Source organism: Oscarella lobularis, chromosome 4, assembly GCF_947507565.1.
Source record: "Oscarella lobularis chromosome 4, ooOscLobu1.1, whole genome shotgun sequence".
Lineage (NCBI taxonomy): Eukaryota > Metazoa > Porifera > Homoscleromorpha > Homosclerophorida > Oscarellidae > Oscarella > Oscarella lobularis.
The window spans coordinates 601,022-625,234 of NC_089178.1; the positions used below are offsets into that span (position 1 = coordinate 601,022).

General features: G+C 46.0%; 4 protein-coding genes across 4 annotated transcripts; all 4 read left to right on the forward strand.

Moving 5' to 3' along the window:
• Positions 1-77: 77 nt before the first annotated feature.
• Positions 78-8,547, forward strand: LOC136186433 (mucin-3B-like). The gene is made up of 6 exons (XM_065973778.1): positions 78-125; positions 180-243; positions 305-341; positions 391-474; positions 562-1,398; positions 1,451-8,547. The coding sequence occupies exons 2-6, from the start codon at positions 181-183 to the stop codon at positions 8,428-8,430; spliced, it is 8,001 nt and encodes a 2,666-aa protein (XP_065829850.1). The 5' UTR covers positions 78-125; position 180; the 3' UTR covers positions 8,431-8,547.
• A 65-nt stretch (positions 8,548-8,612) lies between these two features.
• Positions 8,613-11,389, forward strand: LOC136186456 (uncharacterized). The gene is made up of 6 exons (XM_065973806.1): positions 8,613-9,099; positions 9,158-9,226; positions 9,279-9,318; positions 9,384-9,473; positions 9,547-10,434; positions 10,493-11,389. The coding sequence occupies exons 2-6, from the start codon at positions 9,170-9,172 to the stop codon at positions 11,254-11,256; spliced, it is 1,839 nt and encodes a 612-aa protein (XP_065829878.1). The 5' UTR covers positions 8,613-9,099; positions 9,158-9,169; the 3' UTR covers positions 11,257-11,389.
• A 517-nt stretch (positions 11,390-11,906) lies between these two features.
• On the forward strand, positions 11,907-16,942 carry LOC136186439 (protein PF3D7_1417600-like). The gene is made up of 6 exons (XM_065973784.1): positions 11,907-11,926; positions 11,987-12,079; positions 12,135-12,186; positions 12,239-12,334; positions 12,427-13,311; positions 13,372-16,942. The coding sequence occupies exons 2-6, from the start codon at positions 12,020-12,022 to the stop codon at positions 16,782-16,784; spliced, it is 4,506 nt and encodes a 1,501-aa protein (XP_065829856.1). The 5' UTR covers positions 11,907-11,926; positions 11,987-12,019; the 3' UTR covers positions 16,785-16,942.
• A 683-nt stretch (positions 16,943-17,625) lies between these two features.
• Positions 17,626-23,577, forward strand: LOC136186441 (protein PF3D7_1417600-like). Its single transcript, XM_065973787.1, has 6 exons — positions 17,626-17,810; positions 17,871-17,963; positions 18,018-18,069; positions 18,120-18,215; positions 18,309-19,190; positions 19,246-23,577. The coding sequence occupies exon 6, from the start codon at positions 19,573-19,575 to the stop codon at positions 23,434-23,436; it is 3,864 nt and encodes a 1,287-aa protein (XP_065829859.1). The 5' UTR covers positions 17,626-17,810; positions 17,871-17,963; positions 18,018-18,069; positions 18,120-18,215; positions 18,309-19,190; positions 19,246-19,572; the 3' UTR covers positions 23,437-23,577.
• Positions 23,578-24,213: the final 636 nt, after the last annotated feature.

A 24,213-nucleotide genomic window follows, 5' to 3' on the forward strand; every position in this document is an offset into this window, starting at 1 on the left:
TCAAGACGAAAAGTGATTGGTCGACAGAGGAACTGACGTCAATCGGCGCGTGCCATCTCTCCTCTACATGAAAAGCGTGTGAAGGTGCAACACCATCATTTGGCGTTGGGCACTTGAAGCGGAAGGTTGGTCGTGTTGCGCCGAGTCATCGTTAGCACCGTTTCATTATTGTTTTGCAGGATGAAGGTTGCAATGTTTGCCATCGCACTCTTTTCTTCGCTGCTTTGCGCGCAAGCCTTTTCGGTACCTCGACTCTGTTTAAACAGTATTATTTCAGTCGTTACTCAATCTATTTTCTCCGCAGCCATCAAACTTGTACAAGCGAGAACTTCCCGAACGACGTAATTTTGCACAGTAAATAAAGTTTGCATCATCTAGCCTTGCATATAGATCCCTGCGATGATTACGTTTGCGAAGAAGAAAGCATGTGCGTTCTCGATAAAGAAGGAGCTCCCCTGCTCGTTCCTGCGGAAGGTACGCCCACGCGGCATTGTTTCCCCGGCAGATTATGCATGATAGGCGGGACAGATAATTTAATCTAATTAATTATCTCTCATTTAGAGGCGGACCTTTACTACACCCGGATTTGCAGGGACCTGCGCGTACGCGGCCAGAGGCAATTCGATTGTCGCTGCCGCGAATGCACCTGTAAGCATAAGCCGGTGTGTGGCACTGATGGATGCCAGTACCCCAGTCCTTGTATCCTGCACCAACACGCCTGCCAGAATGGCCTAGACGTCAGAGTGGCTTCCAGGGGACTGTGCGAAGTGACACCATCGCCCCAATGCCCTTGCTTTGATACTCCTACTGCTCAACTGCCACAACATCCGAATGTTACAGTGTATCTAAATGCGTCAGAGATGATTCAACTGGCAGCCGCCGCTCCGAAGCTGGTTGAATGTAGTTTGTCGACGATTTCAAGGTACCTCCGAAGGCCAGACATTCATTACGCTCGCATTTTTCACGCAATGGAAGTGCTGTCTGCTTTGGAAATTACTCCCTTCAATCAAGAACCTGCCAACAAGATCTTAGTCGCGCAAAATCGTATCTTTAATTTGGAAAATTTGGAAAATCAGCCGTTACTTCAGCAAGCAGCCGCTATTGTTCACGCTTTATCTGTGTTAGACAATATAGGATTGCTTTGTCAAATTCCGTCACCGCTTCCCAGCATTGAGAAAGTGCTGGGTTTGCCTGTCTTTCTGCCTTGTGGCGCAGAAGGCATCCAGCGAACGTTTCTTTTCAACGGTTATGAGCTGAAGGAGAATCGTCCGCATATTAAGTTTTTGGAAAACGGTCTTTTAATTTCCAATACTCGCCCAATTGACGAAGGACTTTACACGTGCGTCGTCGATAATTCCTGTGGCCCTGCGAGCACAGCAACTTACATCAGGGTTCTATGTAAGTGCATACACTAGTTGTGCGAAGTGTTCTTTTAAGTTTTCTTTTTTAGTTCAACTTAATCCTGAAAACCACACAGTTCTTTCCGGAGAATATCCTTCTCTTGCCCTCAACAACCTGAACGCTCGCAATCTAACGTTCGCGAATTTCTCCTCGCCCTATCTGGAGTTCGTGAACTCGTCAGTAACGAACTTGACGCTGTTGAACGCCACAATTGGCAACATCACGTTTATCAACACGACTATTATAAATGCTTCTCACATAGACACTCGCCTTTTCAATTTCAACCTCGTCAATTCAACGCTCATCAACGCGACCCTCCTCAACTTCACGTCGCTGAACGCACTGAGCATCAACTCGTCGCTGTTCAATTACACGTCAATCAATTCAACGTTCATGAACTCGACGTTCTTGAACGTGTCCGTGGTGAACGCCACCTACATCAACGTGACGGAATTCAACACGACCGCAATCAACATGACCTATCAGAACGCTTCCTACTCGAACTTTTCGGTGGTCTTGGCCTCGTTTGTCAACGTCACCGAGATCAACGTGACGTCCGTCAACGTTTCGATGCTGAACGCTTCCTACGCGAACTACACTCAACTGAACTACAGCGTCTTGAATTCGAACTTGACGAACGTGTTGAAGGCGAACTTCTCTTCGTTGAATTCGACCTTCTGGAACACTACGTTTTGGAACATCTCGCTGGTGAATGCGACTTTTATTAACTCCACCGAATTCAACGTGACGTCGTTGAATATCAGCGTTGCAAACTGTTCGTACATCAACCACACGAGGCTCAATTACACAGTCCTTCACTCTCAGCTGGCGAACGTTTCCTTTTTCAATCTCACCTCGATCAACGCGTCGTACATCAACACGACGTACACGAACTGCTCGTGTCTGAACGGAAGCTTCGTCAACGTCACGGAATTCAACGTGACGTCGATCAACATGACCGTGACGAACTGCTCGTTTGTGAACTACAGCAGGCTGAACTATACCGTTGTCGGCTCGCTTTTCCTGAACGCGAGCTATGCCAACTACTCGTCCATTAACGGATCCTACTTCAACAGCACGTGGCTGAACGGCTCTTCGTACAACACGACTAACATCAACCAGACGAGGGTCAACGTGACGGTTCTGTACCACAATCTTACGTTGTATCAGGACTTGAACGCCACTTCGACGAACGAGAGCTTTTCTCATTCTTTTATCTCGAATTGCTCGTTCATCAACGTCACCGAGTTGAACATGACGTCGATCAATGTCACAGTGACGAACTGTTCGTTCGTGAACTACAGCAGGCTAAACTACAGTCTTAGCCATTCTCTACTGAAGAACGTTTCTTTTGTCAATCTCACCTCGATCAACGCGTCGTACATCAACACGACGTACACGAACTGCTCGTGTCTGAACGGAAGCTTCGTCAATGCCACCGAGCTGAACATCACGTCGATCAATGTCACAATGACAAACTGCTCGTTCGTGAACTACAGCAGGCTGAACTACACTGTTGTTGGCTCGCTTTTCCTCAACGCGAGCTATGCCAACTACTCGTCCATCAACGGATCCTACTTCAACAGCACGTGGCTGAACGGGTCTTCATTCAACACGACCAACATCAATCAAACGAGGGTCAACATAACGGTTCTGTACCACAATCTGACCTTGTATCAGGACTTGAACGTCACTTCGAAGAACGAGAGCTTTCTTCATTCTCTTTTCGTGAACAGCACCTTCGTCAACGTGACGAGGGCGAATGCGACGTTCCTGAACGTGACCGAGCTGAGCGGAATCTACCTCAATTCGACCTTCATCAATATAACGCACCTCAATCTGACGATGAACAACTTGACGGTGATTAACTGCACCTTCTACAATCACACGTTGATGAACGTCAGCCTTCTGAATATGACTTACGTTAACTCGACGTCGTACAACTGGACGTCGATCAACGTCACGTCGATCAACGAGACGAACGTGAACTTGACCGTGTACAATTACACGGCAATCAACGTTTTGGAGCTGAACCTGACCGCTGTCAACGTTACGCTGAACAATACCACCTACTTGAACAACACCCGACTGAACGCTTCCTTCTCGCACTGTCTGGTTCTCAACTCGACCTACGTCAATTTCACGTCTATCAACGGATCGTACTTGAACTGCACGTGGATGAACACCACTTCGTTCAACGTGACGAGCATCAATTCGACGAGAGTCAACGTTACAGATCTGTATCACAACGCCACGTTCTATCAAGACCTCAACGTCTCAGCGGTGAATGAGAGCTATTTGCATAGCTTCTTCCTGAATGCTTCGTTCATTAACGTCACCAGTCGCAATCTGACGATGCAGAACGTTTCGCTGATCAATTCGAGCTTGGCGAACTTTACTGAAATCAACGTCACTCGATTGAACGTGAGCTTGGTCAACGTGACGACGTCCAACTGGTCGTCTATTGATTTGCTCTCGATCAATGCTTCCTCTATTAACGTGACGAACTACAACAACACCGTTATCAACGTGACTTTGTACAATGCGACGTTCTCTAACGTGTCAATGATCAATTGCAGTGCTGTGAACGTTACGCTGGTCAATGTCACTCGCTTCAACATGAGCTTCGTCAACATGACGGTGCAGAATTGGACCTCGATCAATCTGACGTCGATCAATGAAACGAACATCAATGTGTCTCTGTTGAACTACACGGCCATCAATGTAACTCACTACAATCTGACGATGAAGAACGTATCGTTCATCAACTCAAGCATGCTCAACTTCACCGAGGTCAATACCACTCGATTGAACGTGAGCCTGGTGAACGTGACGACGTACAACTGGACGTCAATTGAAGTTCTCTCGATCAACGGCTCGAGCTTCAACGTGAGCAACTTCAACTACACGTTGATCAACGTGACGATCTTCAATTCAACGTACTCGAACGTGTCAATGATCAACTGCAGCGCTGTGAATGTGACGTTGATTAATGCTACGCACTTCAACGCTAGCTACATCAACATGACCGTGCAGAATTGGACGTCGATCAATCTGACGTCGATCAACGAAACGAACATTAACATGTCTCTGTTGAACTACACGGCCATCAATGTTACTCACTACAACCTGACGATGAAGAACGTGTCGTTCATCAACTCAAGCATGCTCAACTTCACCGAGGTCAATACCACTCGATTGAACGTGAGCCTGGTGAACGTGACGACGTACAACTGGACGTCAATTGAAGTTCTCTCGATCAACGGCTCGAGCTTCAACGTGAGCAACTTCAACTACACTCTGATCAACGTGACGATCTTCAATTCAACGTACGGCAACGTATCGATGATCAACTGCAGCGCTGTGAACGTGACGTTGATTAATGCTACGCATTTCAACGCTAGCTACATCAACATGACCGTGCAGAATTGGACCTCGATCAATCTGACGTCGATCAATGAAACGAACATTAACATGTCTCTGTTGAACTACACTGCCATCAATGTTACTCACTACAACCTGACGATGAAGAACGTGTCGTTCATCAACTCAAGCATGCTCAACTTCACCGAGGTCAATACCACTCGATTGAACGTGAGCCTGGTGAACGTGACGACGTACAACTGGACGTCAATTGAAGTTCTCTCGATCAACGGCTCGAGCTTCAACGTGAGCAACTTCAACTACACGTTGATCAACGTGACGATCTTCAATTCAACGTACGGCAACGTATCGATGATCAACTGCAGCGCTGTGAACGTGACGTTGATTAATGCCACTCACTTCAACGCTAGCTACATCAACATGACCGTTCAGAATTGGACGTCAATTAATCTGACGTCGATCAATGAAACGAACATTAACATGTCTCTGTTGAACTACACGGCCATCAATGTTACTCACTACAATCTTACGATGAAGAACGTATCGTTCATCAACTCAAGCATGCTCAACTTCACCGAGGTCAACACCACTCGATTGAACGTGAGCCTCGTCAACGTTACGACGTATAACTGGACGTCGATTCAAGTTCTCTCGATCAACGGCTCCTGTTTCAATGTGAGCAACTTCAACTACACTCTGATCAACGTGACGATCTTCAATTCAACGTACTCGAACGTGTCAATGATCAACTGCAGCGCTGTGAATGTGACGTTGATTAATGCTACGCACTTCAACGCTAGCTACATCAACATGACCGTGCAGAATTGGACGTCGATCAATCTGACGTCGATCAACGAAACGAACATTAACATGTCTCTGTTGAACTACACTGCCATCAATGTTACTCACTACAATCTTACGATGAAGAACGTATCGTTCATCAACTCAAGCATGCTCAACTTCACCGAGGTCAACACCACTCGATTGAACGTGAGCCTCGTCAACGTTACGACGTACAACTGGACTTCAATTGAAGTTCTCTCGATCAACGGCTCCAGTTTCAATGTGAGCAACTTCAACTACACGTTGATCAACGTGACGATCTTCAATTCAACGTACGGCAACGTATCGATGATCAACTGCAGCGCTGTGAATGTGACGTTGATTAATGCTACGCACTTCAACGCTAGCTACATCAACATGACCGTGCAGAATTGGACCTCGATCAACCTGACGTCGATCAATGAAACGAACATTAACATGTCTCTGTTGAACTACACTGCCATCAATGTTACTCACTACAATCTGACGATGAAGAACGTATCGTTCATCAACTCAAGCATACTCAACTTCACCGAGGTCAACACCACTCGATTGAACGTGAGCCTGGTGAATGTGACGACGTACAACTGGACGTCAATTGAAGTTCTCTCGATCAACGGCTCCAGTTTCAATGTGAGCAACTTCAACTACACTCTGATCAACGTGACGATCTTCAATTCAACGTACTCGAACGTGTCAATGATCAACTGCAGCGCTGTGAATGTGACGTTGATTAATGCTACGCACTTCAACGCTAGCTACATCAACATGACCGTGCAGAATTGGACCTCGATCAACTTGACGTCGATCAATGAAACGAACATCAATGTATCTCTGTTGAACTACACCGCTATCAATGTTACTCACTACAATCTGACGATGAAGAACGTATCGTTCATCAATTCAAGCATGCTCAACTTCACCGAAGTCAACACCACTCGATTGAACGTGAGCCTCGTCAACGTTACGACGTACAACTGGACGTCGATTCAAGTTCTCTCAATCAACGGATCCAGTTTCAATGTGAGCAACTTCAACTACACGTTGATCAACGTGACGATCTTCAATTCAACGTACGGCAACGTATCGATGATCAACTGCAGCGCTGTGAACGTGACGTTGATTAATGCTACGCACTTCAACGCTAGCTACATCAACATGACCGTGCAGAATTGGACGTCGATCAATCTGACGTCGATCAATGAAACGAACATTAACATGTCTCTGTTGAACTACACGGCCATCAATGTTACTCACTACAACCTGACGATGAAGAACGTGTCGTTCATCAACTCAAGCATACTCAACTTCGCCGAGGTCAACACCACTCGATTGAACGTGAGCCTCGCCAACGTTACGACGTACAACTGGACGTCGATGCACGTCTTGTCTATCAACGGCTCCTGTTTCAACGTGAGCAACTTCAACTACACTCTGATCAACGTCACTATTGTCAATGCTACGTACTCGAACGTCTCGTTGATCAACAGCACTGCTCTGAACGTCACGCGAATCAACGTCACGTCGTTCAACATGAGCTACATCAACATGACGTCGTGGAATTGGACTTCAATCAATCTGACGTCCATCAATGCCACTCACGTGAACGTGACGTCGTACAACTACACGGCCATCAACGTGACGTGCCACAATCTGACGATGAAGAACGTTTCTTACATCAACTCGACCATGACCAACTTCACCGAGATCAACGTCACACGACTGAACCTGAGCCTAGCGAACGTGACGACTTACAACTGGACGTCGATTGGAGTTCTCTCTATCAACACGTCGAGCATCAACGTGACGAACTATAACTACACCCTGATCAACGTCCTGTTTGTCAACGCAACGTACTCGAACGTTTCGATGATCAACAGCAGCGTCACGAATATGACTCGCATCAACGCTACGGCGTTTAACATGAGCTACATCAACGTGACCATGGTGAACTACACGTCAATCAATCTGACGTCGATCAACGAAACGAACTTCAACCTCACGATGGTCAACTACACTGGAATCAACATTACGCTTCACAATCTGACGATGACGAACGCGTCGATCATCAATTCGACCGTGGCGAACTACACGGAAGTGAACGTTACCCGCTTCAACGTGAGCTACGTCAACACGACGACGCACAATTGGACGTCGACGAATGTCCTGTCGATCAACGGAACGAACGTCAACGTGACGAATTACAACTACACGGCCGTAAATCTCACTCTTCTTCGCCTTTCGGCCGTCAACGTGACGAATTTCTTGTCGACGAAGAACCACACGACGATCATTGAAAGCCATCTGAGCAACTTCAGTCTCATCAACGGCACGTCGTTCAATTTCTCCATCGTCAATTCGTCTGCACAGCATCTGCGTCTGCACAACGTGAGTTTGAATATTTTCAATTTCACCGGTTCGCGCTTTTTCAATCTGACCGTGTTCAACTCCACTCTCAGAGGGGTGAATGTCTCGCATTCGACGTTCATTCTCTCTTCTGTCAATTCTTCGTCTCTGCCGGATGTCACGGTGAACAACGTCAGTTGTCGTAACGGCAGCTTCCTCAACTCGTCGATGACTCTGAGATCTATCAATAATTTCACCCATTGCGGCTGCTTATTTGAGGACATAATTGAGTTGTTGTATGTGAAGACAAGGAGCAATGGAACCACCAAGGTTGTCGATTTGTTTGAGAAGCCAAACATAACGAAACAGCTTCTACAAGAAGTTGAAGAAGACTGCACTCCTTTCCTCGAAATGGAGTTGCGTCCGGTGTTCCACTTGAATCGCCCCGTGCTCTTCATTCTTCCTGGGCGAAACTGATTCAGCTGCATCATTTAACTAGTTGACAACTCACTTTATTGGCGCTGGTTTAGTTATCGCCACTTCTTTGTCGTCTTTGTTGTTTCTTTTAGTATCTCTAATAGATTTATGACAGCATTGATTGTTTGCATCCGGGGTCCATCCTATCTCCTAAAAACTTGAACGCTTCCTCACCTGGGTCGTTCACCTCAAAGTTTGCTCGTTAGAGCAAGCCGGGAGCCGTCAACCTTCCCTTAATTCATTCGTCGGGGAGGGGCTCCCTTTGGAAAGTCTGTTTACTCCGTGTCGGTGTCACACACGCGGGGGAGAATCCGAGAAACATCGTGTGGCCTCATTCGTTGCAGTCATCGAAGCAGAACGGGCTATTTTTGAACTCGACGTCCTCTCAGCACTCAAAAAAAGCCGGCGGCAATGTAGAATAGCTTTCTTGACCTATTTCTACGTTCGATTGTATGATAATGCGAGGAGGAACCGCCCCCGGCTTCCACCACGTACACACCCCTCGCGGTCCGCCACATATATAAATACGTTGGTCTGTGATTGGACGGTTCTGCATGAAATCGAATGACTCACCACATAAACGCGCATATATCGCGCGGGAAGAGGCGTCTTCTGCCGTCGTTTTCACATCAAGAAGCTCTGTTCTGATCGTGCGAGTGCACCTATAAGGTGAGTCTCGTGCATGGACCTGCGTCTGTGCAGTCTGGAACTCATTTCGACTTATTAGAGACTGCAAAAAATGAAAGCTCTAGTTGTTGGGCTTCTTGGTCTGCTATGCTGGGCAGAAGCTTCATACGTACGACCCACTGATCGAACCCGGAGAAAGTGCATGTACGATTTTATTGCAGTTTGAAGACTTGCTGATAAATCGAACCATTCCGGAAAGACGTACGTAATCTTCTTGCTTAGGGTCACATCGAAACGATATACCGGTATTATGTTTTTGTGTGCAGATCCCTGCGACGAAAGTCCGGAGATGTGCGACGCAGGAGAAGTCTGCGTTTTAGACGAAGAGGGCAGGGCATTCTGCGCGCCTCTTGAAGGTACACGCCGACGCGCGCCATCGTTTCCCCAGAGGCTCCTTGACGTCGATAACCTAATTCGGTATCGGACCAGGTGCGATCGAGAGACCTCACTTCGGTCGCATATGCAAGCATCGACACGTCCACGGCGGAAGTGCGAGAGAGTGCCGATGTCGCTCGAGGTGCTGCGATCGTGGAAACGAGAACGAGTACGTTTGCGGTTCGGACAATTGCTCTTACCCCACGGCGTGTCATTTGCATCAACGTTCGTGTGCGATCGGGAAACGCGTTTTTCTCGTGCGAAGGGGACGGTGCAACGAATCGGAAGAGTCTCGCAGCGAGTGTCCGTCGTACGCTCGTATCGCTGTTCCTCCACCTCCAAAAGTGACGGTGTCTTTGAACGCCTCTGATGTCATTCTATGGGCCATTCAATTTACGCCCGACTTTCCCAGTTGGATCAACTGGAATATTGTGAACAGGTTCATTGCAGCGTATAAGAATTCTAGAGCAAAGCCAGATGACGGTTATGCTCGTATCATTCATTCTCTAGAAGTCCTCGACGCTCTCTGCGTTATTCACTTCGAGAAAAAGTTCCCCTATGCGGACTACGTTGCGAAAACTCGCGTCTATTCTTTGAAATCCCTTCCAGCAGATTCGCCTTTCCATAAGTCGTTTGCTATTGCTGACGCCCTATTTTGTCTCTTCGATTACGACATGTTGACTTTATCGCAGAAAGGGCTTGCCAGTTTTAGAGATCAAATTTTCAACGCACCCATCAGTCTCCAATGTGCAGTTCAAAACGCCGATAAAATCATTTGGTACCACGAAGGAACTGAAATAAGAGACGACGGCAATCATCAAATTCTTCCCGACTGTCTTCTCCTTCGACGCGTTCGTCCCATCGACGAAGGCAAGTACACGTGCGAGGCCAAAGGTCCTCATTCCTCAACTGCCAAAGCAACGACTTCTCTCGAAGTGAAAGGTACCACACTAGTGTACGATTTCACTAATTGTAAGAACATTTTTTTGTTTTATTTTAGCTGAATATTTATCGTCGCCGCTGCCTTCCTACATTTCACCGCCGGCGCCCTGTACTTTGAATCATACGGTTTGGTCTGGCCAATACTCGTGCCTTCGCTTCAGCGGGTATAACGCTTTGAATATGACTTTCGTTAATTTTTCTTCACCTTACCTGGAGTTAACGAACTTCACCCTGACCAATCTGACGTTTGTTAATACTACTATCGACACGCTCGTGTTGTCCAACATAAGTGCAGTAAACGTCAGTTACATCAACGTAACGCTGAGGAACGCTACTCACGCTAATGGTCTCATTTTCAATCAGGCCATCATTAATTCAACGCTCACTAATGCTTCGTACACGAACTTTACTTCTGTCAATGGATCTGTCAATAACACAGTTTGGGTCAATTTGCAGTCAAATCTAACAACTTTTACTAATCAAACGATGACAAACGTCACGATTATCGATTCCTCGTACCTAAGTACATGCTTTGTCAATGGAATTGAATTCAATTCGACGCTCAAGAACAGCGACATCGTAAACAGCTGTTTCTTTAATTACACAAAAGTCAATTACACCGTATCAAACTCTCGACTGAAAAGCAGTTCGCTGATGAACTTCAATGGGATCAAGGGCACGTATCTCAATATGACGTACACTAATTTTTCGATGCTGAACGCCAAGTCTGTCAATGCAACCGAGTGTAACCTGAGATTATGGAGTATTAGTCGTCTTGTGAACTGTTTGTTAGGTCAAAGAAGACTTCTTCCTTGTCCTTGAAGAAAGAAAGACGTTCTTCTCCTTTCTAGGCAATACGTTGACACACCATCGACTCTAAACCTTTGCATGACGTTTATTTTCAGTACTAGTAGCTTTGCATTCTGTTGTTATACACGGGGACACATTTCGTGAAGATTCGCGCGCCACAATCCATGCCCGGGACCTTTGTCCCCGACATCCGGGCGGGCATCGTTGTCGCTTTCGGCAGCGAAACAACACCAGAAAGCGTCAGAGAGACTGACAGAGAGCTGCATTGAAGAACCTAAGGATCGGCGTGTTTGTTTGCTTCAAGAAAATCGGTCATAGGAAGCGTCGCGACCTGTTTCGGTTCCACGCACGCATAAATGCCTCCTGCACAGCTTGTGGGAGTGGAGGTAAGGCCTGGGTGGCGCATGACCTTCCATATTGTGCTCATTTATCCAAAGTTTTTTTGCAGGTCTGGTCAATCGCGCCCCTCGCGGGGTCCAACGGTCTTTTCAAGGACCCATTGCATGAAAGGAACTGAGACCGTTGGGGTGATTTGTTCCTGCCCTTGCACGTGCTTTCCCGTCGCTCCTCCGGCACGCAGAGCCTGTGATTGGACGACTCTATCTGATGTCGAGATTACCTACCGCATATATGCGTGCGTCGCTCGTGAGAAGACCTTTGTCTTTCGTTCTTCTCCCAGCAGGTAAGACGCTTAAAATTTCGTCCGTTGAGGCCGACCTTTTTCGATGCTGCTGTTGTGTAGCCTTCTAGCTCATCGCAACCGGGCTGAGAGAGAATGAAGACTTTCCTTTTGGTTTTTCTTGGTCTGTTTTGTTGGGCAGAGTCAGACTCATTCGTATGTTTGGACGTTTTGCTCGAATTTACGATTTGCTAGCTCTCTTCATTTGCAGAGTGAAGACTTGCTCACAAATAAGCACCCAGGCTTGGCCTTTCCAGATGAACGTAAAATTCTTTTACGTGGCATTGTACAGACAATTTCATTCTACGCGTCTAGATCCCTGCGATGTATCTCCATTTCCGGAGAAGTGTAGTGAAGACGAATTTTGCCTTCTGAGCGAAACTGGACAAGCATACTGCTCACCGTTTGAAGGTACACACCGACGCACCATTGTTCTCCTAGAGATTCTTAGATATGCAAAAACGGGGGCGAAATTTAATTCAATTTGTGTCTTTTCTCGCCAGAGTTGATCAAGGAGCACCACTATGGTCGAATTTGCAGGCGGTTGACTATTCGCGGCCAAACTGTGAAGGACTGCCGATGTCGCTCAAAGTGCTGTGACCGCGGAAAGGAGAATGAATATGTGTGCGGCTCCAACCACTGCTCTTACCCTACGGCGTGTCATTTGCATCAGCATGCATGTGAGACTGGGAAGCGCATCCTCATCAAGAAAAGGGGAACGTGCAATATCAATAAGTCTCCCGACGATTGTCCATCATACGCTCAAATCGCACCCTCACCTTCAAATGTGACAGTGTATTTGAACGCTTCCGAGATCATGTCATGGGCCATTAAAGTCAGACCATGCTTGGAAGCCTGGATTGACTGGAATAAAGTAAATAGAGTTATCAAGGGGTATGAAGCGTCTGCCTCAGACTTGGAGCTACAGATATATGCTCAGCTGTTTAATTCTCTGGAAGTGTTTGACGCTTTCGGCATCATTGAATTTTCCAGAAAACCTCTGAGTCTCTACGAGGATTACGTCAGAGAGAGGCGTGTCTACTCGTTGGAGTCTCTCCTAATGGAGTCAACTTTCCATCAGTTTTCAGCCATCGCCGATGCGTTTTCGTTTCTTTCCAAGTATGAACTTGGAACGAAAAAAGAGTGCAGCTGCTTGAAAGAGAAGATCTTCAATGCAGCCGCCTTTCTGCCGTGCGAAGTCAAGAACACGCTAAAAGTCATTTGGTTTCGCAATGGAACGGAACTAGTAGACGGCGTCAAGTACAAAATTCTTACCAACGGTCTCCTCATTGAAAACGTTCGTCCTATCGACGCGGATGAATACACGTGCAAGGCATTTGGCCCTTTTGAGTCAATAGCCACAGCAACAGCGTACCTTGAAGTGAAAGGTACAGACTATTATGTGATTGTTAGCAGAATTTAATATTAGTATTTCTATATCTGTATAGCTAACTATTCGTCGGGGCCGTTGCCGTCATACATATCACAACCGTGTCCCTCTACGTTAAATCATACAGTATGGCTCGGTCAATATCCGTCTCTTCGTTTCAAGAAATTCAATGCTTTGAATTTGACATTTGTCAATTACACGACACCCTACCTGGAACTGACTAACGCCTCTCTTTCAAATCTGACGTTCGTCAATTGCACTATTGACACTCTGGTTTTGTCAGGCATCGACGCAGAACATATCACCTACGTAAATGTAACGCTGAAGAACGTTACCCACACCAATGGTCTTATTTTCAACCACACAATCATCAATTCAACGATCATGAATGCCACTTACACTGACTTTGCGTTTGTCAACGGTTCTATTCACAACACAACTTGGATTACATTGAATGCAACCAGAATGGCATTCATCAATCAGACGATGATGAACGTGACGTTTGCGAGCAAGAATAGAATGAATTGTCACGACTGCAACTCGACTTGCTGGAACGATACGCCTATACTACAAGACAGCTATTTCATGGACATGACCATGCTCAATTGGACGTTTGTCAACATGACTTTGAAGAACGTGTCTCACATCGGCGTGTTTTCATTCAATCACTCCATCGTCAATACGACGTTCTTCAATTCGAATTTTGTTGACTACATATCGATCAACGGTTCAGCGAACGACAGCGTGTGGTGCAATTCAATATCGTTCATGACCAAGTACATCAATCGTACGTTGAGCAACGTGACACTTCTGAACGCAATGACAATAAATTCTAACGAGATCAACATGACGTACGTGAACGGTACACATCGCGACAGTGTGTGGAAAAGCTGTTCGCTAGTCAACGTTACCGAGACGAACGTGACGGCTGAGAACATCACTGTGAGTGGCACGTGGTTCGTCAACTACACGAGAGTCAACTACACGCTATCGAATTCAACGTTTATTGAAGGAGGACTAGTGAATTTTACGTCGATAAATACCACGTATCTGAATACGACGTACGGCAATTTCTCTGTACTGAATGGAAGCTTTGTCAATGTGACTGAACTGAACGTGACTGTGTGGAATACGATTATTACAAACAGTTCGTTTATCAACTACACAAGGCTCAACTACAGCATTGCTCTTTCTCAGCTGGAAAACATCTCTATGGTGAATTTCACGTCCATCAATTCTACCTATATCAACATGACTTATTCGAATTTCTCAATCGTGAATGCGACTTTTATCAACGGAACCGAATTCTACCTTACGTCGTGGAATGTCAGTATGTCAAACTGCTCGTTCACGAATTACACACGAGTCAACTACACCGTCTATCATTCCAAGTTCGAGAATGTTTCGATGCTGAACTTTACATCGATCAACGCCTCGTACATCAACACGACCTACTCGAATTCTTCGATTGTAAATGCGAGCTTCATTAACGTCACCGAATTCAATCTGACGTCTTGGAATGTGAGCATCGTCAACTGTTCATTCGTCAATTACACGAGGGCCAATTACACGGTGTGGCACTCTCGCATGGAGAACGTATCGCTGGTGAACCATACGTGCACGAACTGCACCTACCTCAACACGACCTACTCGAATTTCTCAATTCTAAATGGCAGCTTCATCAACGTGACCGAGTTCAACGTGACGACGTACAACATCACCCTGTTGAACAGTACTCTTGTGAACTACACAAGGGTGAATCTCACAATGCTGAACTCCAATCTGACCAACGTTATCCTCTTCAACTACACATCATTCAACTCGTCATACTGGAACACGACGTATAAGAACGTTTCGGTGGGAAACAGCAGCTTCGTGAATGTGACCGAATGGAACGTGACGTCTCTCAACATAACCGTGATGAACAGTTCGTACTTGAACTACACCAAAGTGAACTGCTCAATTTGGGGTGCCATGTTCTGGAACGTCACCTATATGAACTTGCTCGCTGCCAATGGCTCGTACGAGCACAGCATGTGGGTGAATGTGACGATCGTGAACGCGACGAACGTCAATCAGACGTGGATTAATGTGACGATCGTGAACGCCACGTTCACGAATCAGACTCTGTTGAACGTGAGCCAATTGAACGCCACCTACGTCAACTCGACGTCGTACAATTGGACGTCGATCAACGTCACGTCGGTGAACGAAAAGAACGTCAATTTGACGGCGTGGAATTACACGGCGATCAACGTGACGGAAATGAATATGACCGCCGTCAACGTCACGCTGAAGAACGCGACCTACACGAACTGCACGTCTCTGAATTCGACGTACTTTAACGTGGCCTGGTTCAACGTGTCGTCGTGGAACATGACGAGCATCGACCAGACGAGGCTGAACGTGAAGGTCGTTCGTCACAATGCTACCATGTATCGCGACTTGAACGTCTACGCCAAGAACTTTACCGACATGTACAGCACATTTTACAACGGCTCGTTCGTCAACCTCATGCTTGAAAATGCGACGTTGATAAACGTCACTTTCATCAATTCCAGCATGGCTAACTCGATGGAGTCCAACATGACGAAAATAAACGTGAGCGCCGTGAACTGTACAGCGAACCACTCGTCGACCATCAACGTTCTGTCGATCAACGAGTCGTTCATCAACGCAACCGGTTACAATCACACGTTCATCAACGTCACTCTCAACGGCACTTTGTTCGTTAATACGACGTTTGATCTTTCCACGAGAATAAACATGACTATAATAAACAACTTCATGTCTAACGTGAGCTTTTCGAACGGTATGCTGTACAATCTCACGGTTGAGGATTCGATTGCGAATGATTTCCGTCTGGAGAACGAGATTACGACGTTGTACAGTGTGAGCGCATCACACATGTTCAATTTTAGCGTGGTCAATTGCACGCTAATAGACTCCCTGGCCATAAATAGCATCATGGTGGACTCTTTTGTTGACTTGTCGGATATCCAGGGTGGAATAGCAGAAAACGTTACTGTCGTTAATAGCGAAATTAACCGAACGTCAGTCGTTATTAACTGCGCTTACGGACTTGTCGCATGCAACTCAAGCGCGGATAACGAGACTATGAACAGCGTCTCACTTGAACCTTTGAGGCATATTCGAAAGAAGACTATGCGCATGCCGCTACTTGCCAGAATAGACACAACGAAATGCTACAAAAAAAAGCATCCTACAGAGAAACCCGTTATAGAGGAACCTGCTGCAGAGGAACCTAAGGTGCTTGTTCGAGAGGGAAGGAAAGCGAAGACTCCAATGCCAACCGAGATGGCTATCTTGTACAATTACTTCATGGCCGGGGCTACAATAAATTGCACTGATATCGATTTGGAAGAGATCAGGCTGCAGGCAATGATGCCGGAATCCTTTGCACGTCGAATAGAGCCATTCTATCCTACGTCTTCACCTCTGGATTGTTGAATGACTGACTCTCAATTGTACTGCTGTGTTTTTGATGTTTGTTTGCTGAGCTTGGCGCCAAGGTTGGTCTGTCGTTGCTAGCGCGTGCTAACATTTACTCATGTCTTCCTAAGAATGTCGTCCTCGCTGTCCAAACCCTGTTTTGTGACCCTAAAGTAGTTATTGAGCCTTCGCGGATCCGTTAGGTCTGAAAATGTAATTCGCGCAATTTCAATTGGTACGGGACTCATTCTATCCGGGTTTTTAGCTCTGCGACGAACATGTCTTCTTACATACCTACGCAGACAATAAACTTCAAAATCATTATCACAGATTATGTGTGCAGGACTGAGCTGCAGGTCTGTGATACATGTACAGAGCGTGAATATAATACCCTGAAATTTTATGACGTCACATTATCTAAGGCGCTCGCGTACTGTAAGCGGTGGGAGGCTATTTATGATGGCCATCTCTAGTAGCTTTGCATTCTGTTGTTATACACGGGGACACATTTCGTGAAGATTCGCGCGCCGCAATCCATGCCCGGGACCTTTGTCCCCGACATCCGGGCGGGCATCGTTGTCGCTTTCGGCAGCGAAACAACAGAGAGACTGTCAGAGAGCTGCATTGAAGAACCTAAGGATCAGCGTGTTTGTTTGCTTCAAGGAAATCGGTCATAGGAAGCGTCGCGACCTGTTTCGGTTCCACGCATAAATGCCTCCTGCACAGCTTGTAGGAGTGGAGGTAAGGCCTGGGTGGCGCGTGACCTTCCATATTGTGCTCATTTATCTCAAGTTTCTTGCAGCTCTGGTCAATCGCGCCCCTCGCGGGGTCCAACGGTCTTTTCAAGGACCCATTGCATGAAATGAACTGAGACCGTTGGAGCGATTTGTCCGTGCCCTTGCACGTGCTTTCCCGTCGCTCCTTCGCGTGGCCGGCACGCAGAGCCTGTGATTGGACGGCTATATCTGATGTCGAGATTACCTACCGCATATATGCGTGCGTCGCTCGTGAGAAGACCTTTGTCTTTCGTTCTTCTCCCAGCAGGTAAGACGCTTAAAATTTCGTCCGTTGAGGCCGACCTTTTTCGATGCTGCTTCTGTGTAGCCTTCTAGCTCATCGCAACCGGGCTGAGAGAGAATGAAGACTTTCCTCGTGGTTTTTCTTGGTCTGTTTTGTTGGGCAGAGTCAGACTCATTCGTATGTTTGGACGTTTCGCTCGAATTTACGATTTGCTAGCTCTCTTCATTGCAGAGTGGTGACTTGCTCACGAATCAGCACTCAGACTTGGCCTTTCCGGATGAACGTAAACTCTTTTTACGTGGGCTTGCGCAAGAAATTTCATTGTGTTTGTAGATCCTTGCGACGTGCCTCCATTTCCGGAGAAATGTACCGAAGACGAATTTTGCTTTCTGAATGAAACTGGACTTGCCTTCTGCTCGCAGTTTGAAGGTACACGCCGACGCACCATTGTTCTCCTCGAGATTCTTAGATATGCAGAAACGGGGGCGAAGTTTTAATTCAATTTGTGTCTTTTCTCACCAGGTCCGAAGGAGCACCACTATGATCGAATTTGCAGGCGGTTGACTATTCGCGGCCAAACTGTGAAGGACTGCCGATGTCGGGCAAAGTGCTGTGACCGCCGAAAGAAGAGCGAAATTGTCTGCGGGACCAACCAATGCTCTTACCCTACGGCGTGTCATTTGCATCAGCATGCGTGCGAGATTGGGAAGCGCATCCACATCAAGAAAACGAAAACGTGCAACATCGAAAAGTCTCCTGACGATTGTCCATTTTACGCTCAAATCGATACTCCTTCTCCTTCAAACGTATTTGTGTCTTTGGACGCGTCTGAAATCGTTTCATGGGTTATCAAAGTCACCCCAAATATTTCCGACTGGATTGAATGGGCACAGGTAAACAGGACTATTGATGCGTTCGAAACTCGTAAAATTGCGCCAGACGAAGCTTATTCTTCACTGTTTCGTTCTCTGGAAGTGCTTGACACTCTCGGTGTCATTGACTTTCCTAGAGAACCTCTTTACCTTGACTATGTGAGAAAGGAGCGTGTCTATTCATTGGAGTCTCTAGCAATGGGGTCGCCTTTGAATAAGTCTTCAGCCATCGCCGATGCATTTTTTACTCTTTCCCCGTATGATTTCTTAACTTTACCTAAGAAAGAAGTGTCCATCCTTAAAGACGCGGTTTTCAATGAACAAGTCTTTCTGCCGTGCCAAGTGAAGAACACGCTGAAAGTCAATTGGTTTCGCAATGGAACGGAACTAATAGACGGCGTCAAGTACAAAATTCTTACCAGCGGTCTCCTTATTCAAAACTTTCGTTCTATTGACGGGGGTGAATATGCGTGTGAGGCATTGGGTCCGTTTGGCTCAAAGGCCATAGCAACAATATACGTTGACGTGAAAGGTACAGATAATGGGACTGTCATAGATATCATCTCAACACGTGTATTTCTGTTTAGCTAACTATTCGTCGTTGTCGTTGCCTCCATACATTTCGCAACCAAGTCCCTTCCTGTTGAATCACACAGTGTGGCTTGGTCAACATCCAGCACTTCGTTTCAGGAAATTCAACGGCTTTTAATGTAACATTCGTCAATTACACGACACCATACCTGGAACTGACTAACGTCTCTCTTTCAAATCTGACGTTCGTCAATTGCACTATTGACACTCTGGTTTTGTCAGGCATCACCGCAAAACATATCGCCTACGTAAATGTAACGCTGAAGAACGTTACCCACACCAATGGTCGTATTTTCAACCACACAATCATCAATTCAACGATCATGAATGCCACTTACACTGACTTTGCGTTTGTCAACGGTTCTATTCACAACACGACTTGGATCACATTGAAAGCAACCAGAATGGCATTCATCAATCAGATGATGATGAACGTGACGTTTGCGAGCAAGAATAGACCGAATTATCGCGACTGCAACCCGACTTACTGGAACCCGACTTACTGGAACGAGGTATCTGTACTACAAGACAGCTATTTCATGAACATGACCATGCTCAATTGGACGCTCGCCAACATGACTTTGAAGAACGTGTCTCACATCGGCGTGTTTTCATTCAATCACTCCATCGTCAATACAACGTTCTTCAATTCGAATTTTGTCGACTACATGTCGATCAACGGTTCAGCGAACGACAGCATGTGGTTCAATTCAACATCGTTCATGACCACGTACATCAATCGTACGTTGAGCAACGTAACACTTCGGAACGCAACGACAATAAATTCTAACGAGATCAACATGACGTTTGTGAACGGTACACATCGCGACAGTGTGTGGAAAAACTGTTCGCTAGTCAACGTTACCGAGACGAACGTGACGGCGGAGAACATCACTGTGAGTGGCACGTGGTTCGTCAACTACACGAGAGTCAACTACACGCTATCGAATTCAACGTTCATTGAAGGAGGACTAGTGAATTTCACGTCGATAAACACCACGTATCTGAATACGACGTACGGCAATTTCTCTGTACTGAATGGAAGCTTTGTCAATGTGACCGAACTGAACGTGACTGTGTGGAATACGACTATTACAAACAGTTCGTTTATCAACTACACAAGGCTCAACTACAGCATTGTTCTTTCTCAGCTGAAAAACATCTCGATGGTGAATTTCACGTCCATCAATTCTACCTATATCAACATGACTTATTCGAATTTCTCAATCGTGAACGCGAGTTTCATCAACGGAACCGAATTCAACCTTACGTCGTGGAATGTCAGTATCGTAAATAGTTCTTTCGTCAACTACACGAGAGTCAACTACACCGTCTATCATTCCAAGCTCGAGAACATTTCTATGCTGAACTTTACGTCGATCAACGCCTCGTACATCAACACGACGTACTCAAATTTCTCAATCGTGAATGCGAGCTTTATCAACGGAACCGAATTCAACCTTACGTCGTGGAATGTCAGTATCTCAAACTGCTCGTTCACGAATTACACACGAGTCAACTATACCGTTTATCATTCCAAGCTCGAGAACGTTTCTATGCTGAACTTTACATCGATCAACGCCTCGTACATCAACACGACGTACTTGAATGTATCGATTGTAAATGCGAGCTACGTTAATGTCACCGAATTCAATCTGACGTCTTGCAATGTGAGCATTGTAAACTGTTCATTCATCAATTACACAAGGGTCAATTACACGCTGTGCCACTCTCGCATGGAGAACGTATCGCTGGTGAACCACACGTGCATGAACTGCACCTATCTCAACACGACCTACTCGAATTTCTCAATTCTAAATGGCAGCTTCATCAACGTGACCGAGTTCAACGTGACGACGTACAACCTCACCATGTTGAACAGTACTCTTGTCAACTACACAAGAATCAATTACACGATATCCAACTCTCAACTAGAAAACGTTTCGATCGCGAATTTCACCGGAATTAACGGTACGTATTTGAATACGACATACTCCAATTTCTCAATGCTAAACGCAAGCTTCATCAACGGAACCGAATTCAATCTGACGTCATGGAATGTCAGCATTGTAAACAGTTCTTTCGTTAACTACACGAGAGTGAATTACACCGTCTATCATTCCAAGCTCGAGAACGTTTCTATGCTCAACTTTACATCGATCAACGCCTCATACATCAACACGACCTACTCGAATTCTTCGATTGTAAATGCGAGCTTCATTGACGTCACCGAATTCAATCTGACGTCTTGGAATGTGAGCATCGTCAACTGTTCATTCGTCAGTTACACGAGGGCCAATTACACGGTGTGGCACTCTCGCATGGAGAACGTATCGCTGGTGAACCATAGGTGCACGAACTGCACCTATCTCAACACGACCTACTCGAATTTCTCAATTCTAAATGGCAGCTTCATCAACGTGACCGAGTTCAACGTGACGACGTACAACCTCACCCTGTTGAACAGTACTCTTGTGAACTACACAAGAGTGAATCTCACAATGCTGAACTCCAATCTGACCAACGTTATCCTCTTCAACTACACGTCATTCAACTCGTCATACTGGAACACGACGTATAAGAACGTTTCGGTGGGAAACAGCAGCTTCGTGAATGTGACCGAATGGAACGTGACGTCTCTCAACATAACCGTGATGAACAGTTCGTACTTGAACTACACCAAAGTGAACTGCTCAATTTGGGGTGCCATGTTCTGGAACGTCACCTATATGAACTTGCTCGCTGCCAATGGCTCGTACGAGCACAGCATGTGGGTGAATGTGACGATCGTGAACGCGACGAACGTCAATCAGACGTGGATTAATGTGACGATCGTGAACGCCACGTTCACGAATCAGACTCTGTTGAACGTGAGCCAATTGAACGCCACCTACGTCAACTCGACGTCGTACAATTGGACGTCGATCAACGTCACGTCGGTGAACGAAAAGAACGTCAATTTGACGGCGTGGAATTACACGGCGATCAACGTGACGGAAATGAATATGACCGCCGTCAACGTCACGCTGAAGAACGCGACCTACACGAACTGCACGTCTCTGAATTCGACGTACTTTAACGTGGCCTGGTTCAACGTGTCGTCGTGGAACATGACGAGCATCGACCAGACGAGGCTGAACGTGAAGGTCGTTCGTCACAATGCTACCATGTATCGCGACTTGAACGTCTACGCCAAGAACTTTACCGACATGTACAGCACATTTTACAACGGCTCGTTCGTCAACCTCATGCTTGAAAATGCGACGTTGATAAACGTCACTTTCATCAATTCCAGCATGGCTAACTCGATGGAGTCCAACATGACGAAAATAAACGTGAGCGCCGTGAACTGTACAGCGAACCACTCGTCGACCATCAACGTTCTGTCGATCAACGAGTCGTTCATCAACGCAACCGGTTACAATCACACGTTCATCAACGTCACTCTCAACGGCACTTTGTTCGTTAATACGACGTTTGATCTTTCCACGAGAATAAACATGACTATAATAAACAACTTCATGTCTAACGTGAGCTTTTCGAACGGTATGCTGTACAATCTCACGGTTGAGGATTCGATTGCGAATGATTTCCGTCTGGAGAACGAGATTACGACGTTGTACAGTGTGAGCGCATCACACATGTTCAATTTTAGCGTGGTCAATTGCACGCTAATAGACTCCCTGGCCATAAATAGCATCATGGTGGACTCTTTTGTTGACTTGTCGGATGTCCAGGGTGGAATAGCAGAAAACGTTACTGTCGTTAATAGCGAAATTAACCGAACGTCAGTCGTTATTAACTGCGCTTACGGACTTGTCGCATGCAACTCAAGCGCGGATAACGAGACTATGAACAGCGTCTCACTTGAACCTTTGAGGCATATTCGAAAGAAGACTATGCGCATGCCGCTACTTGCCAGAATAGACACAACGAAATGCTACAAAAAAAAGCATCCTACAGAGAAACCCGTTATAGAGGAACCTAGGGTGATTGTTCGAGAGGAAAGGAAAGCGATGTCAATGTCAACCGAAATGGCTATCTTGTACAATTACTTCATAGAAGGGGCTACACCTAACTGCACTGGTATCGATTTGGAAGAGATCAGGCTGCAGGCAATGATGCCGGAATCCTTTGCACGTCGAATAGAGCCATTCTATCCTACGTCTTCTCCTCCGGATTGTTGAATGACTGACTCTTAATTGTACTGCTGTGTTTTTGATGTTTGCTTGCTGAGCTTGGCGCCAAGGTTGGTCTGTCGTTGCTAGCGCGTGCTAACATTTACTCAAGTCTTCCTAAGAATGTCGTCCTCGCTGTCCAAACCCTGTTTTGTGACCCTAAAGTAGTTATTGGGCCTTCGCGGATCCGTTAGGTCTGAAAATGTAGTTCGCGCAATTTCAATTGGTACGGGACTCATTCTATCCGGGTTTTTAGCTCTGCAACGAACATGTCTTCTTACCGAGCAACGTACCACTAATTGTAAGAACTTTTTTTGTTTTATTTTTAGCTGAATATTTATCGTCGCCGCTGCCTTCCTACATTTCACCGCCGGCGCCCTGTACTTTGAATCATACGGTTTGGTCTGGCCAATACTCGTGCCTTTGCTTCAGCGGGTATAACGCTTTGAATATGACTTTCGTTATTTTTTCTTCACCTTACCTGGAGTTAACGAACTTCACCCTGACCATAAGTGCAGTAACGTCAGTTACATCAACGTAACACTGAGGAACGCTACTCACGCTAATGGTCTCATTTTCAATCAGACCATCATTAATTCAACGCTCACTAATGCTTCGTACACGAACTTTACTTCTGTCAATGGATCTGTCAATAACACAGTTTGGGTCAATTTGCAGTCAAATCTAACAACTTTTACTAATCAAACGATGACAAACGTCACGATTATCGATTCCTCGTACCTAAATACATGCTTCGTCAATGGAATTGAATTCAATTCGACGCTC

Excerpts from the sequence above, each read along its gene's own strand:
- LOC136186433 (XM_065973778.1), top strand. The coding sequence starts at position 181 with ATGAAGGTTGCAATGTTTGCCATCGCACTCTTTTCTTCGCTGCTTTGC. Across the intron at positions 244-304 it reads TTTGCGCGCAAGCCTTTTCG|CCATCAAACTTGTACAAGCG; the intron begins GTACCTCGACTC and ends TTTTCTCCGCAG. Across the intron at positions 1,399-1,450 it reads AACTTACATCAGGGTTCTAT|TTCAACTTAATCCTGAAAAC; the intron begins GTAAGTGCATAC and ends TTTCTTTTTTAG.
- LOC136186456 (XM_065973806.1), top strand. The coding sequence starts at position 9,170 with ATGAAAGCTCTAGTTGTTGGGCTTCTTGGTCTGCTATGCTGGGCAGAA. Across the intron at positions 9,227-9,278 it reads GCTGGGCAGAAGCTTCATAC|TTTGAAGACTTGCTGATAAA; the intron begins GTACGACCCACT and ends ATTTTATTGCAG. Across the intron at positions 9,474-9,546 it reads ATTCTGCGCGCCTCTTGAAG|GTGCGATCGAGAGACCTCAC; the intron begins GTACACGCCGAC and ends GTATCGGACCAG.
- LOC136186439 (XM_065973784.1), top strand. The coding sequence starts at position 12,020 with ATGAAGACTTTCCTTTTGGTTTTTCTTGGTCTGTTTTGTTGGGCAGAG. Across the intron at positions 12,187-12,238 it reads CTTGGCCTTTCCAGATGAAC|ATCCCTGCGATGTATCTCCA; the intron begins GTAAAATTCTTT and ends CTACGCGTCTAG. Across the intron at positions 13,312-13,371 it reads AGCGTACCTTGAAGTGAAAG|CTAACTATTCGTCGGGGCCG; the intron begins GTACAGACTATT and ends ATATCTGTATAG.
- LOC136186441 (XM_065973787.1), top strand. The coding sequence starts at position 19,573 with ATGAATGCCACTTACACTGACTTTGCGTTTGTCAACGGTTCTATTCAC.